The following is a 19,024-nucleotide window of genomic DNA, read 5'->3' on the forward strand; positions in this document are numbered from 1 at the left end:
CTTTTTGATGCTTACAGATGGGACAGTAGTATTGAAGTCTATTTAGGTATATTTTTTTAAACTCAAAAGGACAGTGACTAGAACTCCTTCCACTTCATTTGTACCAGGAGAAGTCGCCCCCAAAAGAAGAATTAGGTAGAAAAGTAATGTTAAGAGCCAATCGGATTGCTCTCTGGGGCAGCTCCAGACTGGCTTCTAAAGGAAGCCTGGCGGAAGATGGGTCTTGGTTACCTCATTCAATCGGACAAAGAAGGCCATAATGGTTTAGGGAAGCTGAAATTTCCTTGTGGGTTACTGCGCGAGGTGTTAAACCTCGGCCGGGCTCACCGTTGGCCAGAGGTCCCTTTATCGGAAAACTTAGAGGCACTATGGATACCTCACATTTCGGGATCCCGGAGAAACGGTCAGTTGTGGAGGCACCAGTAACCAAGATGGCTGCAAGGCGCTTCAGGCTCCGGATCAGCTGATGCAGCCAGAGTCCGCTCCCTTCCCACCAGCTGCTCCTCCCGCTCCCTTACGTAAGGTGGGTGTGGCCTGCACGGAGGCTCTTTTCCGAGGCAAGGAAAACCGAAGGATACACATGCGCAGTTCGGCCCCTCCGGCCCTTAGGTTCTCCTCCCAGCCCGTCGCCCCGCCCAGACCTGCCGGGAGGGGCTGGGCCGAGAGTCCGGCAGCTGCTGGCTGGGGCTTTAGTGACTTCCTTGTTGTGAGCCCCGGCCCGGCAGTGTCCTGACTCGTAGCCCCGCTGCCCTTACCGGGACCGCTAGCCCGAGTCTAGGTCGCAGCCGCAACTCCAGCCCATCGGTTCCTTTTCAGCACAGGTTTTCCCTCCGCACGCCTCGCGCTCCCTAACATGCCCAACCCCAGCAGCACCTCCTCTCCCTCCCCCCTCCCTGAGGAAATTAGGAACCTGTTAGCAGGTAAAGAGCGGGAAGGGGGCGGGCAACGCTGCTGGGGCGGGGGCGGGGGGACGGCGAGCCGGTGGGGACAGAAGCATTCAGAGTCTATACCCTCCCTCCCCACGTTTCCCTTGTGTCCCGGCCAGTGGGAGTGGGACTGGGAAGGGGGGAAAGGGGTGTCTGAGGAAGGGAGTGGGCGTGTGTTGAAATTTGGTCCAAGGATGTTGGGGAAGCCCTTTTTGATGGTCCACACTAATTGGATCAGGACATTTCTGAAAGCATCTGAGGACGTCGCGTGCGTGTGTGAGAGAGAGACGAGGGAGGGAGAGGGAATGATAATACGTGCGTGAGAACTGGGAAGGGATCAGAAGTTAAAGAAGTAGTTCTTTGGTGGTTTGACCAATGGAGAAGAAGGGTGTAAAAATGCAAAAAGATGTCTGAGCTACAGGTGTTAGGAGTTGTGGGACGCAAGGTTTTGTCATTTCCCAAACTCCCATTTTTCTTAAACATTCATTGTCTCATATTTAAGACTTAGGGCTTGATTGTCAAATAGCCACTTGTTTTCAGCCCGAGTAACCTACTAAAACAAAAAAGGAAGTATGTGTTAAGGTCCAACTTCCTGTGCCTCACGATGAAAGTACATCTTTGCATCATCATCTTCCCCTTTTAAGTTTTAAATGACCATTTATAGGAACTTACGTTAGGAGTTCAGGATGCGGTTCTTCAAGGCTGTGACGAATACACTGCTAGTCCTTTACTGTTCTAGATATGGAGATGTGTATTTCTGCACAAGGTAGAAAGATACATTTTTTTTTAGGGTAGCACGGATCCTGATGTTCTTGGAATTCTTACCATCACTCACTTTGTCCTGCGTGCATCAGAATTCTAGAAACTGAATTTGCATAGTTTTACTTTAGTTGTCTCTTAAGAATCTTTCAATACTGGTCATGGATAACTGGATTAAAAGAGTTTCTTTTAGATGTATATTACAAGTTCCTTATTTTAACCCTTAGTATCTAAAATGTGGCATTTTAAATAGTAAGTTGCTATTTTAGCAGTGTGAGACCAAATCTTCTAATATGCTGTTTTGCTGGTTAGCATCATGAATATGATTAAGAGGTTAAAACCAATAGTGTGAGAATGGAGACTTATGTTTGTCTGAACATGATTCCAGTGTGATACATGCATTTGTGGTGGTACAGTATTTTCCTCTAAGAAACGCTGATTGTCATTAATGGGCACCACTAAGGGAGATATAAAGAACTGTAAAGACTGATTTAAGCGAGCTTTTATTCCATTGCATGAGAGTTTCACATGGGTACTCATTTTGTTTTACGACAGTAAACATTTTCATTGTTACACTGCTGGAATTGCATTTAGAATACTGTTTTTAATAACCAGGCCAGAGAAGTGTTTATCATTATTCCAAAAGTAGATGGCACCATTTTCAGGATATTTTAGGTCTGAATGTTTGAATTTAAGAACTAAAGTGCAGACTCCTGGGTGCACCCCCTTTAAGGCTTAAGCCCTCCCAACAAACAGTAGGCAGTTCATTGTTTTGGTCCATAATCATGCATTATCAGATAGTATGATACATAGGTTATGAGACTCATTATTCTCTGATCCCCTTAGATTATGAATATTTCATGTGGCCCTTATTTTTGTAAGTTAGTTGAAAGCTTAGAATTACATAATATTTAAATTATCTGCCAGTGCTAACTTCCTGTATACTTTAGCTTTTCCTCTCTCTTTAGTCAGTGAATATGCTTGCCTAATGTTCGAAGTGTCATCTTACCAATGTTTTCATTTTTTCATATGAAAGCAAGTCACATATTAAAACACATGAAGTATTAAAAACAAATATTAAAATATTAACATTTTGGAGATTATACATTTGGCTTAGACTTTATTTTAGAGGACATTTTTAAGAGGTGTGCATATAAGCGAATATCTATTATCTATACTTTTTAAAGAAGTGAAGCAAGTGAACCAGTGTTTTTCAGTTTTCTTTTTTAACTCCTCAGAGAAAGTTGCTGAACATTTTATGTTTGACTGTAATTAAAATATTTTGGGAGGTAGGAGAGGTTTCAGGAATAAATGTTCTCCACAGCCTGTTCACGTTTTCCATCCAAAAAATTCTGTTTGGATTATACATGATTATTTGCATAATTCAAGTGTGTTGGGTAATAGTACTTGGTTAGATTTAAAATTGCTAAAAGTATAGAGGGAGACCTTTGGCTTAAATTTTAGAGATTGCTGGACTACCTAGTACTTTCTTTGAAGCTGAGAAGATTTTGGTAGTGGTGGTTGTAATTAACAGTTGAGCATTCTAACAGTGCATGCATGGTGCTGTGCTAGAGTTCCAAGGTGGAGAAGATAAGAAACTAGACTTTTCAGGCACTTCAAATCCCTTGCCTACAGAAAACAAGGATATCAAGTCAAAAGATAATGCCTATCTAAATAACGTTACTTTGGACAGCTCCCTTTGTGTTCCACGTACCTATTATCCAAATCATGATATGTCCTCTGTATTAAATGTTTGACTTTTCAACTGCTTGGTAGCACTAGATGCTCAAAGGTATTCTTACCAATATTATTATTTTTCTGTCTTTATTTTTCTTTCTGACTATAGCAGTTTTAGGCTTCAATATTTGTTTCTCTCTCCTTTCATTCCTTCCTCTCTAAAACGTTCTATAGAAATGCAAAAACCTATAGATGCTGTCATTCTTAACTCACAGTTAATGATACTCTTGAAAAAAGTGGCTGTATAGTTTTGACGGTTAGTGATTTATATTTCTGTGGAATCAGTATATTAAATCTTGAAAGCCTATGCTTCTTATGAAAGTGTTGTATTACTCTGTTACATGAATAGAAAAAAGGTTTGCAGATTTTTGTTAAAAGTAAATTTCAAACTGTCATACATACTACAGGCAACCTTTAATTTTTTTTTTTCCTCACAACAATGGAAGAAGAGGTTTAGCCTGGGTAACTAGAAGCAATGGATAATTCCAAATCCTGTCCATTTAATCTTTTCCTACATCCAAATATTTTGACTAGGACTAGCAGCAAGAATAATCTTGATTTATGTGGGTTTTTCTCCCAGGCAGGCAGGAAAGTGAGATGAGCACTGGGCCCCAGCCCCGTCCATTTGTTTAACCACCCTTTGAATACTGGGGCTTTAGTGGTTTGCGATCCGATATTCCCATTCATTTTCATACATTTGTTTTAGGACAACATGTTTAAAAAGGCAAGCTGTAAGAGGGTGTAAGTTCCTTTTAATTAAATTAGAAAATGAAACCAACATTAAAAGAAGAAAATAGTTACTCTGAAAAATCAAAACCAAACCAAACCAAACCAACAATAAACAGAGTGGCTATATCATTTCTGCAAAGCGACCTTGACATTTTTTTCACACAGCAGTGTTGGTTAGAAATATTGCATTTTCCCCTCCTGGGGATTTTCAGAACATTTTTTTTTTTTAACTTCACACATTAAAATCTATAAAGAACGCAATTCCTTTGAAATAGAGGGAGATTTTTTTCAATGCTGAGAATAGTATGGTTTGATTTCTACCTTTCCTAAATTCTGTTTATAATTTGGTCAACATTTTGGGTTTATTTTTCCTATGAGAATTATTTATGGTACATCTAGTGTCCCATAATTTTCTTCTGGGGGCAGAATTTTCTTCTCATGGTTGAGTATGTAAAGGGAAGAGTGCCACCTACTGAGTCACCAATAGTCACCTACTTCTTTAACACCTGGATTTCCTACAGAGCAAGAACAAGCCTTTCCTGGTTTGGGAGTAATAACTAATGAGCATAAAGCTGATATGAAGACATTTGATCTCAAAATGAAATCAGTCTATGACACCTCTAAAGTTTTCTCTTTCAGAAGCAGGAATATGTCAAGGGATCACAATTTTACAATTTCTTGTATAGGTCAAATAATGTAGATGAATTAAGATGTGATACAAAAAAATTACTTGCCTCTATTAAGCATTAATATCCTACCTTCTCTTAGGAGGAAATCTTTGGCTGGCTTGCTTTCCAACATCGCTTTCCATTGACAGAATTTTTATCTCCAGTTACTAAATAAGGCTCTTGATAGTGGTATCTACAGTTTTTATAGCTACCCAACCCAAGTTATCACTGGTTTTCTTTAAAAAAACAACAACAACAAAGGAATCTAAGTATATTGAAAAATGAGAAGTGTATTAAAAGTTTCCAAGTGAGTTTATCTCTACATTATCAGCATTAAAATGTTACTGAAGGAAGACAGAAACAACAGCATTGGAAACCCCTCTGATGATTTGAAACACAGTTCAGTTGTTTCTCATAAATTTAAGATTAAGTGTCATATGTGGCTGATGAAAGTGGCATGGGCTAGTTTTTATGTACTCATTATTCACTTAGTTTGTCTTTTTCAATTAAAGCCGAGTCTATCTTTTCCATTCCACTGAGTTTACGTTTCTTTTTCAATCACATACTGAACACATTACAATAGACGCTACCTAAGAGTGAATCTAGTGTAAATCTCAGCCTAATGTGTTATTCACTCTGGGTTCTTTGAAAATGCGTGGTAAAAAGATTTTGATTATTGTAAGGTGTTATTTATCAAGAGTCATCTTTTAGAGGTGAAAGATGTTCATCTGTATTCTTCAACAGCCCAGTTTTCTATCAGAATAAATCATTTAGCCTCCAAAGCCAATTTTGAAAATTTTTATCACATGATTGGATTGTAAGACTTAGGAATGTTTTACTTATTGTACTATGAGAACTCCTTGTGCTTGTTCACATCTCTTCCTCCGTGTTTGGAAAATTCACAATATAACCATAACCTGTAAAAGTGTGAAAATGCTAGGTAATCAGGAAAAAGACCTTGATTAGGGAATCAATAACTTTTCAATTAGCCATTTTCCAACTTTGGGCATTGGCTCCATTGATCTACATGTGCCCGTTTGATTGATTTTTATGTTTTTACCAGTAGGTGTTTGATCAGACCATACCTCCCTTTAGCCAAGAAGAAAAGCCTACTTTTTTGGTTCTGATGTCAGCTAAAGTTTGGCTGGGGTTCTTATCATGTTAAGTTTAGTAATCGTACCTTCGTGAATTAATAGTGAAACCTGGCTTAATTCATAAAGTGGAGAAAGATGTGGAATTAAGTAATAAAGCCATTTGGGGGTGAGATGTAATTGGTTTTACACTTATGTTATTGATTTGGGGCTGAGCAAATGGTAGTGGACTCAGTCCGGTTCTTGCCCTCCTCTCCTGTACAATTCAGACCAGCACAGAGGCTGTGTGTGTGTGTGTGTGTGTGTGTGTGTGTGTGTGTGTGCGCGCGCGCGCGCACGCTAAGGGTGGTATTAGGTGGTTGGGAGAGGAGGCAGAAGACATCAGGTGTTACCTTTGTGACTTATTTACAACCTCCCAGGAAGTGATATTCCAGGCTGCTCTAGCCTAGTGTGGTTCCAAGTTTTTTACTATGTGATTCAGATGGAAATTGGTGGAGAGCAGTTAGCCTCTGTGAGTGTGTGTGTGTGTGTGTGTGTGTGTGTGTGTGTGTGATGTGTTAGATACCTGTCCAAGCCACTTGGGCTCTAAGGGAGGACGTGAGGGGTGGGCAGTTTTTCTGGGGGTCTATAAGTACGGAAAAAGAAAAGAAAGGGAAATTGGAGTACCATTCAATGATTTGGTGTATGTTAAGTGTTTGCCTCTTAGGGGTTCGGATGGCTTTTGAGAGGTTTTAACTTCCCACTGCTTGAGGATTGCCGAGCCAAGACATGATGTCATCTTTTAATTTTGTTTTCAGACCTTAACAGTTATCTACAGAGCAGTAGTAAGTCTGATTTTCTTTCTCTCCCCCAGATCTTTAGAATTGTATCGGGAGATAAGGTTTATTCTTGACAGTGTTAAGGTGTAATAGGAGCAAAAAATCACTACCACATTTACAGTCTCTGGGATCACTCTTTCTTTGGTGATGACTCGGGGGGCAGAGGCTGATTCTGGGGTTAAGTGCCAGCAGCGCTGACCTTCGGTCCTCGTGGCTGTGGAAGGGGTGGGGGTGGGGGTTAGACCTGCTGCCCTGGGGCTCCCGGGAGCTGCGTATTCTCCACGCGAGCCTAGCGGGTCCCTACGCTTTGGTGAGTGTGTGAATGGAGACCCCTCCCTCTGAGGAAGAGGAATTCTAACTGGCCAGGCCAGGAGGCTAGCGAGGAGGCGGGCTGACCTTTTATTGCAATCGAATTACGGCTGTTTCCCGAATTACAGGCAGTCTGGGGTCAGTGAAATCTACGTATTAACCGAGGGACGCAACCCCTAAAGGAAGGTAGAAGAGGGCTAACATGCTTGCTAGCTTATCATTTGCAGGGCTATTCAGCACAATAAAAAGCTTCAAATCTCTTTTCCAACCAGCCGGAGGAGCGCTTGATTTTCCCAGGACTTTTATTGCCCGCTTTTGAAATATTACCCTGGCTCTGAGCTACAAAGCCGCAGATCCAGTCGCATTTGTCTGGCGAGGGCGCTACCCCAAGCCCAGTGCTCCCTGCTCACAGCGCCCAAGACCTGAGCCCTGGGGTTCAACACTCGAAGTGGCGAGTGTTTGAGGACGTGGGGAGCCGAAATGTCTCCCGGGAAAGCCCAAGTAACATTGCAGCGTTCGCCCTGTCTCTGCGCTGGACGAGCTGGGCGCCTGCTTCACGCAGGGACCTGAAGGAAGGTCGCCCGCACGTCCAGAGGGGGTCCGGTGCCCAGCAGAGGCTGGTTTTGTGCACTTCGAAAATAAATGGGCACAGTGTGGATTTTAAGAAATAGCCCAGATTTCAAAAACTTCAGATCCGACCGAATCTTTGGTTACCAACAAACTAAGATTTCCGAAGTCAATTCCACTTTAAAGTTCGTAACTTATTTATTTAAAAAAGAGAGGAAGAAACCCCCCACCAGAAAACAGCAAAAAGTAGTTCTTACTCTTTTCACGTCTCCATGGAAAATCATTTATTAAAAAATAGGTGTTTATTAAATCTGTTTAGTTGCCTTAAACACTCGTCCTGGGATTAGTTTAAGAATAAATACATCAAGACTACTCTAAAAGTACAGATCTTTTCACTTGCCGGTCTTCTCCCCCCTCAACAAACAACACGGATTCTTCCTCCAGTTATATACTCTTTCAGTAAGCATTTCCTCATAAAATAGCATGGGTCAGTATTTTGAAAATATTTGGGGGGAGTGTTAGGAAGCTCTAAAGCATTGCAGCTTTTTGTTTTCTGAATTTTTATAGAACTGAAAACGACCTCTTAAAGAAATAACTCTTGGGTTGTAATTCCTTGTTATTGCTTCCGGAGAGTGAAAATAGATCCCGTTTGTTTAAATTTGGATTGTGTAATGAAAATGTAAAATAGGCAATTAAATACTTGTGGATGAGGGAATTAAAGACAAACACTGAGTGAGAGAGTAACATTAAGCAGACAATTCACCAATCATTGTGCCAGAGCCTCTCCCAAGTACTGAGTCCGGTTGGAAGAAAGACTCAGCAATAGACATGCTGCTCCTTCCCTTGTGCTACTTTGTTACTAGATTTATTGTAACCATCCCAGAGAAGCCAAAAATCTTTTCCATTTCAGCTGATGTCTCAATGTCCAAAGGTTGCTTGTTTCTCTGGGTACAAAAATTTTAAAAATTAGGAGAGAATGCTTTTTTAAAAAAATAAATTTCATTATTTTGAACTCACTTTAGAAGCCTGAGTCTAATTTGCGCTGGTTATGGATTATGTCTCTATGTCCCCTTCTTCAAAATATGGACCACTCAAGTAAAGAGAAGCTATGACATTTTGCTTTCATTTCATCTTGATACTTAGTTGTACCATTAGTCATTAATTGACTTCAAACCAGAAAGCCATTTAAAAAATTATTCCAAGATTAAATTTTAATTCTTTCACTTGTCATATTGATTTAGTGAAAATTTACCTCTATACATTTATTATGAATATATGGAATAATGGTTTAATCAGCTTGCTTATTGGATCAAGATACTTTTGTAATCAAGAATTTAAAATTGATAACATTCTATCTCAAATACTAGATCTTAAATTGTTAATTATAAGTACAGTTGAAAGACTATTATACTGCTTTGAATTAATTATATATACTGTTATCATATGCATTGATACCATCTTTTTGTCAGTGTGAGTTAGGAGACAAAGTAGTTAAATAAATAAAAGGAAAGTAAAATACACACACGTCTTTTCAGTATGAATTATGGATGGTTTACAGTTATACCTATTTTAAAATTTTTTTCATGGTATCCTTTATATTAGATATCACAAAGTTTTGAACTTCTGCATATAAAATTAATTTAAAGTTACACAGTATTTCATGAACAATAAGAATGAGGCTGTTATAAAATCAGACCAGTAAGGATTAGTTGGAATTTTGTACGAGAGAGAACTAGGAAGCAGAATAATTTACAAGTTTACTAAATTAAAAAAAAAAACAACAGGAGGCTCTGTGCAAATATTATGTGCATCCATGGAAATCTTATTTCTAGGCTACTATATTTTTAAGTAGTGGACAAATGTATTTTTGCCACTTCTTTTCTTTATTTTAAAAAATATTTCCAGGTGGTAATACCAAGGCAGGAAGCAAGAGCACACAAACAACACAGCAGAGTTTTTGTTCTTTGTTTTTGTTTTTGTTTTAATTTTTGAAGGTGGCTGGTCAGAATGGGTGGGGCAGGTAGGAAGGAGGAGGGTTTGATCTGGAAATCTCGGTAGAAAAAGGGATTTATTTTTTTCCTTAAAACATTAAATATTACACATACCTCAAAATGGATTACACTGGGAAAAACAGGCCCATGCCAGAGACATTAGCTTGTATTGATATAATATCGTGAATGACCTGTTCATACAGGAACTTCCAAAATATTATAAAATGATAGTAATACATGCATAAAAGCTCTGCGCTTGCTTTTATAGGGGAGAATTTGTTTTATGGGGCCTCATAGTTTATTAAAACTTGTGTGCTTCTCCCTGGTTTAATGATGCCAAACATCCAAATAGCATTTGCTGTGCTAAGCATAAGTAGAGCATACAAATTTTATTAGCTAAGTGGTGAACAGATTTGTCCAACTTAGTATTTGAAACATATTTCAACTGTTATGCTTTGGATTGATAAATAACTGTAACAAATTGTACAGATATTAACACTTATGGGTAGAAACAATCATTGTTCTATTTGTCTTCACAAAAAATGATTCTTTCCAATAATTTGTATCCTATTTCTTATATTTCATGGTTTAGATGTTGAAACATTTGTAGCAGACACACTGAGAGGGGAAAATTTATCCAAGAAAGCAAAGGAGAAGAGAGAATCCCTTATTAAGAAGATAAAAGATGTAAAGTCTATGTAAGTCACTTACTTGCCATTTATTACTTATTTCTTACTTAGAAGCAACTTCGTAGTTAACATTTTAATAAAAAATTGATTATCACGGAATTAACTTTTTTTTATGTCCAATTTTAACTAGTGTTAAATATTGTAAAGACAAAATATAGGTCCTCTATAATAATTTTTAAAAACCAACATGCTTATCATATTATCCTTTTTTTTGTGGAGGTTCCTGATTATATATATATTTTAAGCAATCTAGCAAAATCCGCTGTTCATTTTGATTTTTTGAGGATATATTGGGTTTGCATGCTAGAACAAAGGTAGGTTGAGAAACGGAAATGAATAAATACATGTTGTGGGTTTTAAAGATTCTGATTTTACTACTCTAACCTCAGTGTTTAAAAATACTTTTATTATAAATCCATAAAGCTTTTGGAATTGTCATTTCAGGATAGGAAGTACTTTTTTTCTCTAAATGTGTGTTTATAATACGGATTTTAAAATAGATTTGAATTATTGCCAACAAATAGACCTTGTTTTGGTTTGTCAGCCCTCATTTTAAAATATAATGTTCTTGCTTTTCTTTTCCAGCTATCTTCAGGAATTTCAAGACAAAGGTAAGTTTTCAAGTTTGTCAGACTTGACTTTTTTTTTTTTTGTTTGTGGTGATGTTCAGTAGGGTAATCTAACGCATACTGAAATTTGAGGGTGGGGATCAAAATTTAAACTTCCGTATTGTATACTTAGACTTTCAGGCTGAGAGTGCGAGCTCCCCCTGCTGAGAAGAAAATTAAAAAGCACATCCGGTTCCGCCCGCACAGTCTGGCCAGACATCGCATAGATGTGCTATTCTGAGGTGTCAGTGTTTCTTAAAGCATGTTGTGGCAGAAATTTGTTAAGAAAAGTATATACTTGCAGATGCGCATGGAATAATTTGGTAAAGCTCAGGTGAAACACCAGGCCAACACCCTTTGCCACAGGAGAGGTTCTTTTATAGTCGTGCTGGGAGCAGGAGGGCCTGTGGCTTGGCTGCTCCTAGGTCTTGTTTTTAAGGGATGATTGCCTTCAAAACAGTGCCAGTGTATGTCTAGAAACATGAATAAATCTTTTTCAAATGATTTTTTCATTATCCTTGTGATTCTTTTGATGTGAATACATGTATGCTATAGTCATCTTCAAGGAAGGGAATTCCGTTTAAGTTTTTTGAATTATGTGAAAGTGCTGGTAACCTGATTGTTGTCCTTCAGATTTGAGGGATGGTTGTTTAGCGTATTGAAAACCCAAACAAGAAAGGCATAGGAACTTACTGCTACTTCCTGTCTTCAGTTCTATGAGGGAAACTGGGTATGGCCCTTACTTCCAGGATGCTAATGCATAGGTCATGACCTGAATGCTGGTATGAGGGTCACAACATGAGGTCAGCTAACCTATGTGGCATTAGGACCTAGGTCTGGGGGACAAACAGTATGGCATCTTCTAACCAGGGTTAGCAGATACCAGAGAGTGATTCATACTGCTGCCAACTGAGAGTCTTGACAGTTGCAATAAACCAAGAATTAACCAGACAGCCCTAAATTCAAATAGTTAAAAGGAAACCATTGTTTTTTTTCATATTAAATCATCAAGATCCTTGTGATTGGAGGCACTGAGAAGAGATTTTTTTTCATATGGAAATCTTTAGCACTATTAAAAAAATTTTTTATGTTTATTTTTGATAGAGAGAGAGAGTGCGCACGCGAGCATGAGCAAGAACAGGGGACAAGCAGAGAGAGAGGGAGACACAGACTCTGAAGCAGGCTCCAGGCTCTGAGCTGTCAGCACAGAGCCCAAGGTGGGTCTCGAACCCACGAACCGTGAGATCATGAGCTTTCCAGGTGCCTCAGAAATATTTAACATTATTAAATAAAGAGAAGAGCAGGAAACTCCTCATCCCCACAAATACCTACTTCTTTGTACTCTACAACCGATCCTAGATTGTGGGTTTAATCATACTGCGTTTTGCTTAGTTGAATATAGAAGTAATGAATTTATGCATTCTTATTATAAGTTCTATACAGTGTACTATTTATAAAGGAATAGATATTTCAGATTCTGTCTTAAAAGACATATTTTGTTCTGATGATTATTTATATTAAACTCTCATTGTGACAATTATTTGTACACTAACAGATTTTAAGCTAAGAAAGCATGATAATGAAGTCATTGTATAACTGTATATGAATCAATAATACGGTAGGGGCTTTGTTATTCTGGTGTAGGACTCATTCAGATGTATAGATATTACTGAGATATAGTCTTTCTTTCTAAAGAGAATGGAAATTTATACAGTATATGATAGAAAGTGAAAAATGAGCCTAGAATAAGAGTTCAGATAACACAGAATTCAGAGATTCTCATAACCATTTTTCTCTAAGTCATTTGTAGTTTAATACTCCTATGTTGAGTTAACTAATCACCCAGAGTGCCTGCTTAAAAGTAAGCCTGTGGATACATTAGATGCATACCTTGGAGAAATATGAGAAGCTGAGTAATTTTATGTCATCATACCTTCAAAGTATATTCAGCTTTGTTCTAAAGAAAAAAACCTATTCCTGTAGTTAGTACTACTTTGCTTTGTAGTTAGCAAAATTAGTACTTAATAGTTGCAAAGTAATGATTCAGGCTACATCTTTTTTAAAAAAAATAGGAAGTTAGTAATTATCAGATCTCTACATAAATTCATCTAAATATATTTCGATATTGCTGCTTTTCTTTTTCATTTTACATTTCCTTTTGGGGTTTTGGTTATCTTCATCCAAGGAGACCTGGGCAGAATTCCTTTTGGCTGTTTTCTTGCTCTCTCTCTCTTTCTCTCAGGTCAATATGAGGCCACAATGAAGTAAACAGAGGTTCTTTTCCTCCTTTTCCTCCTATAAAAGGACCAGGTGAACAGTTCTTCAATAAAGTGAATTAATTCAGAGTTACTAATTTCTATTAAGTGAATTAGGAATTACTAGTTTGTCTAGTGTCCACAGATGTTCGCACCTTTCCTTCCTCCCTCCCACTCTCCTCACTCCCCTCACAGTGGAGGTGCTACCCCCCATCTTGAGATTTCACAGTGTAGAATTTACAGTTCAGCGTTTTTCAATTCTTAGAGGTAGTTGAATTGAAACAACTGTTCAAACATTGAGCTGCATTGAACTTAGAGGATTTTAAAAAAGTATTTCCATTTTTGTGTGTGTGTGTGTGTGGAGGGGGGGAGAATAGTTTGTACCTGTAGAAACTTATTTTATTTATAGTAGCTCCTGGATATTGAAGCCTGTTCATTAAGTTAATTTTCTATTTGCTGTTTATATTCATTTTCAAAGCTAGCTGTTGTCTAAAGATTTCCCTTTTCATTTCTTTAATTTATTAAGGATTCCTTATTTTATCTCCTTATATACTTAAGTACTCAAGTCTAGATTCTCTCTCTTTTTTTTCTAAGTTAATTTATTTTGAAAGAGACAGAGTGCAAGTGGGGGAGGGGCAGAGAGAGAGAGGGAGAGAGAAACAATCTCCAGCAGGCTCTTTGTAGCCTAATAGTATAGAGTGTACGCCTGAAGTTAGGCTTCATGCACTAAAATTATGCTACTTTTGGAATTACTTGAGAACAGAATTACAATTGTGTTAGAATTTATTCCTGTCATATAAGATGGTCATAAATCTCTTAAAGATGACCTGAAGTAATTATTTTTGTAATGAAAATGTATTACTAATTGAGTAAAGGCTATTATTGACTGGAGAGTAAAACCGAATTTTTCTTTTTTTTTTTTTTAAAGTTTATTTATATATGTTGAGAGAGAGAGAGAGGGAGAGAGAGGGGCTGGGAGGGGCAGAGAGGGAAGGAGAGAGAGAGAATCCCAAGCAGGCTCTGTACTACCAGAGTGGGGCTGACATGGGGCTCTACCTTACGGACCATGAGTTCATGACCTGAGTGGAGACCAAGAGTCCACTGCTTAAACAAATGAGCCACTCAGGCGCCCCTAAGTCAAAAATTTTTAATATATATATTATGTATGTGATTAAAAAACTTTCACTTGTATCTCCCTTATGTTAGTATTTTTTTACTCCAGTGATGATGTAGGTATGATTAATTTCTTTATAGAATGATTAAGATAATATGAAGAGACCTCTGTGTGCCCCATAATAGACATTCAGTAAATACTATATTAATGTGTATTCTCAAATTCAGCTTAATTTATCAAGAAGATTTAATTAAGTAAATCTTGTTTTATAATTCAGTTTTCAAATAATTTTTGAGGAAATTATAAATTTTTAAACAAAGGGTAAGCATATTAATATGAGACAAATATTTTAAGAGAATATCTTCAAAACTTTAAAATACTAGTGTCTGTAGCTGAAAAATGTGAATATATTGCTTTCAGTTCCTTTAAATGACATAGCTAAAAAGCTCTCATTTTCTTTTTTAAAATATTTTTTCCTTTAATTAAAAAAATTATGTAATAGATTTTGTCCTTGAGACTTCATTGATATTGTTAAATATGCATAGATTTACTTAGCTATTTCCTTTGACCTCATTTGTATTAAGTTTAACACTCCAGTGCTTTGTTAAATAGTAGGGCCGTCAGGTCAGGTAAGAAGGAATTCATTTTAGTTTGTTGTTATGGAATCCTTAAGAACAGCAGAAAAGTCAGAAGTTTGGATAATGTTTAATTTCCTTTCCTTTCCCTTTCTGATGTAGTTTATGTTTGGTTGAAAGTTATCCCACTGATGAAATCTGAGCAAATAACTTGAGTTCTCCCCTGTCCCCTCCTCCGCCCATCTATGGGCTTGTATAAATGTGTTAAATATGTCTGAAATTATGGGGCCTCTAGTAGTAGAAGTATATTTTAGAGGCAGTGCTTGTTTTATTTTTATTTATTTATTTATTTTTTAAATAGTTAAGTGTCAAATTGGTTTACATACAGCACCCAGTGCTCTTCCCCATAAGTGCCCTCCTCCATCACCACCACCTCTTTTCCCCCCTCCCCAACAGTGCTTGTTTTAAAGCTCCGCCTCATATTTGCATGCTATTAAGCCCTCTTATTATAGAAGAATTACGAACAGAAACTTCTCACTTGTGGTGATCTAAATCTTTCAAAGTCTTAGTTAAGCGTCGGGCTTCAGCTCAGGTCATGATGTCACGGTTTGTGAGTTTGAGCCCTGCATTGGCCTGTGTGCTGACAGCTCAGAGCCTGGAGCCTGCTTTGGATTCTGTGTCTCCTCTCTGACCCTCCCCTGCTCGCGCGCTCTCTCTCTGTCTCTCAAAAATAAATAAAAAACATTTAAAAACATTAACAAAAATTAAAAAATAAATGACAAGTTAAATGCTGAATTCTGTTAATGTAGTTGTATATTATTACTTGAGAAATTAATTTGGACAAGTGAACTGAGTAGAGAATTAGAAATTTGTTTTCACTCAAGTAATTTTTCTCCTCAAGTTTGTCTTTCATGCTCTAGAGGAGGAATGACTATCATCTGAGTTTTAGGTATATTAATTATTTAGTTTAATGTTTACCTGATTGTATTTAAAATAGGACTGTGCTTGACAAAACAAGCAGTATATTGGTTAAATCACCTTCAGTCGTGGTAGAGATCATGACTGTTCAGTTGCTACTTGGGCTTCATCTCCAGGCATTTAGGAAAATGTTAATTGATGATGAGCCATAGAAAAAGGAAGGGATAATAGTGATTTGAACCCCATTATTATAAATTTAGAAATGTTTATCAGAGAAGTGTGCTGGTGTGGTACGATTCAGCTTTGGTTTTGCTGTGATTTTGAAGTTGCCGCTGAGATTACAGGAAGGGAAGTCTTGGATCATTGTCTCTTAGACTGTTAACTTTGTATCGTTAATTAAACTTTTAAAAGTTGTGGGATAAATCAAATGGTTTTCTAGGGAAACAAGAAACAGTATTAATGAGCAACAACCCCATAATTATCCTTGTGAGTACATAACAGGGACACATTCATGTCTTTTCTTTGCGCAATAACTTTTACAAAGAAGTATTTTTAAACTGATCATTAATTTTATGACCACAGAAATGAGATGCAAAATTTATGCTGTTGTCATTGGCACAGACTCAAGGCACCACTGACATTATGTGTGATTGTAATAGAATGACTGCCAACTAATGATTCTGTAGACATTTCATTTGAGCCTGCTTTTCTTTTAGATGTCTGATTAGGCTGTAATGCTTTCAATTATGTCTGTAAATTGTATTGGATACGTTTACCTGATGCCTATTGTTGTTTTGGAGTTCAGTTTTCTATTACATAAACACAACTTGAACATTTACCTTTTAATTTATAGAAGACTGCAGGTATAGCGCAAATAACTCAGCCCCTGGGGAGAAAACAAAAAAGCTGTGCGCTACTCAACAGCGACCCCTGTGTTCAAGTAAAGGTCCTTGTAATACAACTCTTTATTGGGTTAAAAAAAAAAAAGACAATTAGGAGGGAGGAAAAGGGATGGATCATCACTGGAACAACAGTAAAATGAAAAAGACCATTTTGAAAAATGATGTGTCATTTTCAACTCAGTGCAGGTTGAAAAGGGAATAAGAGAGATGCTTTTTTTTTTTTTTTTAAACTTACTGGGTTAATTCGAGGGAGCTTAAAAAAGGGGAAAAAAGGAGGGGAGGGAGGATGAAGCCAGTAGCAGGGTTTAATTTATTTTGTCTTAGATAAATATAAATGATCACATTGATGACAAAAACCATTTGAAATGAGCTGCAGTTCTTGGAATGGGTAAGCTGAAGACAACTGCATGTTAATATAGATTAAGAAAAGTTTTTGTTTTAAAACAAAAACCACAGAAGTCTTTAGCATTTTAGGATCCAATTTCTATAAGTGTTCTGAACTCATGTTAAGTATTATTTAATTTATAGCTTTAGTGATCTTTTTGCTGGGTGTGTATATATATATATATACACACACTCAGATATACGCTCTTGGTGTGTGTGTATATATATGTATGTGTGTGTGCATGTGGGTATGTGTATATTCATGGATACACACATAAAAGCATATTATGAATTTTATCAAAAAATCCTGACTTTCAAAGCTTTTTAACTTTTTTTCTGTGTATTCCGACACAGAGTTCAATAGATTTAAGCCTGAGCATCTGAATGTTTTTCAAAATCATTTCCATGTGTTCATTGGTTTTACTCTTGTATTTTTATATTCATAATAGTGTATTAAGCTAAGTACAAGCTAGGGTAATGTATTTGAGGTATTCTGATACTTTTTTTCCCATGGCAAGATTTATTTTGTAGTTCATAATAGGAAATATCATTAGAAAACTCATACCATAACAATTCTTATTTTATTAAGAATGTAAGGATACTCCAGCAACTAACAGCAACTGAGAATTTTGTGATCTTTACGACTTTATGTTCCCAGAGCTGTCATTCCATGTCCAAACATATTTTTTACTAGTACTTTATGGGGTTCTGTCTTACCTCATATTTGAAATCAGAGCATTCTTGTTTCCATAAGAGAAATAAGGGATCACTGGATGTTCTGAAAAGTACTTTGAACATTTTGAAGGAAAAATTAAGATCTGAAGAAAGAATGGGATTTACATGTATTCCTTGGAATTTTGAGGAAGGGGCATTACCACACGGTGTGTCTGGTGGTGGAATCACCAAAACCTGTAGGGTAGTTTTCTCCATCCCGTTCTTAGCACCTGATGGGAAGCTCCCTATCTTTTTCGGGATAAGGATGATGAATGCCGGCAAAATGCCAAAATTATGAAGAAATAGAGATGAACATTGATTTTTTAAAAATTACTTTGACAGTGTTTTGAAAAGGGCTATTTCCGCTACCAAAGATATGGTGAAAAATAGGGTGCTACCCAATAAATGGGTATCAGAGGATACAGGTATTTGGGGGGAGGAGACTGGTAGCTTTAATCTGGATCTGCTTGGCGATTGTGGTCTAAGAGTGATATGCAAGTTCTCTAGGATTCCCATGGAGATTTCCATCAAGCTTTTTGGGTAATCCCTGAGGTGGCCGTTTTCCTCTTGAGTTGTTAACAGATAATTGATAGAGTATTAAACATACATCTTAAAAATTTTTTGTTGACTTTTCTTTGGATGTGGTTGAATATGGGTGAAAAATGGGTGCTTATTTGTAACTGCATAACCAGGCTAGCAAATATCTGATAAACTCTTTAAAAAAAAAATTTCTAAATGACTGTGTGGAAAAAACCCAAATCACAAGATTTTATTGTGGGGATTAAATGACTTCAAGCCCACTAACCCATCTAGGATTTGGAAATCATATAGAAAATGGCTAGAACATCAAGAAAGAAACCCAATAATGTATCACTGAATGAGAATTGAAGGTATCAAGTTGTATATCACTTTGTGTGAACTTACAAGCATTATATGAGTTTTAAAGTAGTTTTTCCTATAAAGGATTCCTGCTTTTGCAAATGCAACTGAGCATTTATAATGTACTCTAATGTAACCCTGTGATTTTTCATGAAAACATAAAATGTTCACCTGGCCTTGAATTATCAATTTCTCGTCACAATTTTTCAAATTATTGAGTAGCTAAATAGAATTAATTTGAATTATTCTCTCTGTTGTGCTTTCCATTTTGTTTTGTTATTGTTGTTTATTATCATTATTTTGGTTCTGTTTCTTCTTTTGTTTGTTTTGGATACATACTCTTATTTACCCTGCTTCTGCTTTCTTGTGTACATCTTTGTAGAGACCTTCC

At 37.1% G+C, this 19,024-nt stretch overlaps 1 protein-coding gene across 2 annotated transcripts in view; it reads left to right on the top strand.

The window, feature by feature from the left end:
- Nucleotides 1–640: 640 nt before the first annotated feature.
- The window catches only part of SKAP2 (src kinase associated phosphoprotein 2), a 185,000-nt gene continuing 166,616 nt past the window's right edge, over nucleotides 641–19,024 (top strand). Inside the window, exons 1-4 of one of the 2 annotated variants that reach the window (XM_029925987.1) lie at nucleotides 641–920; nucleotides 6,708–6,734; nucleotides 10,188–10,293; nucleotides 10,870–10,895. In XM_029925987.1, coding sequence (XP_029781847.1) covers nucleotides 854–920; nucleotides 6,708–6,734; nucleotides 10,188–10,293; nucleotides 10,870–10,895 — 226 coding nt within the window. In that variant the 5' untranslated portion in view covers nucleotides 641–853. The remainder of the gene's footprint in view (nucleotides 921–6,707; nucleotides 6,735–10,187; nucleotides 10,294–10,869; nucleotides 10,896–19,024) is intronic. The other variant, XM_029925997.1, reaches the window with a different exon arrangement.

Source organism: Suricata suricatta, chromosome 2 (genome assembly GCF_006229205.1).
Source record: "Suricata suricatta isolate VVHF042 chromosome 2, meerkat_22Aug2017_6uvM2_HiC, whole genome shotgun sequence".
Classification (NCBI taxonomy): Eukaryota; Metazoa; Chordata; class Mammalia; order Carnivora; family Herpestidae; genus Suricata; species Suricata suricatta.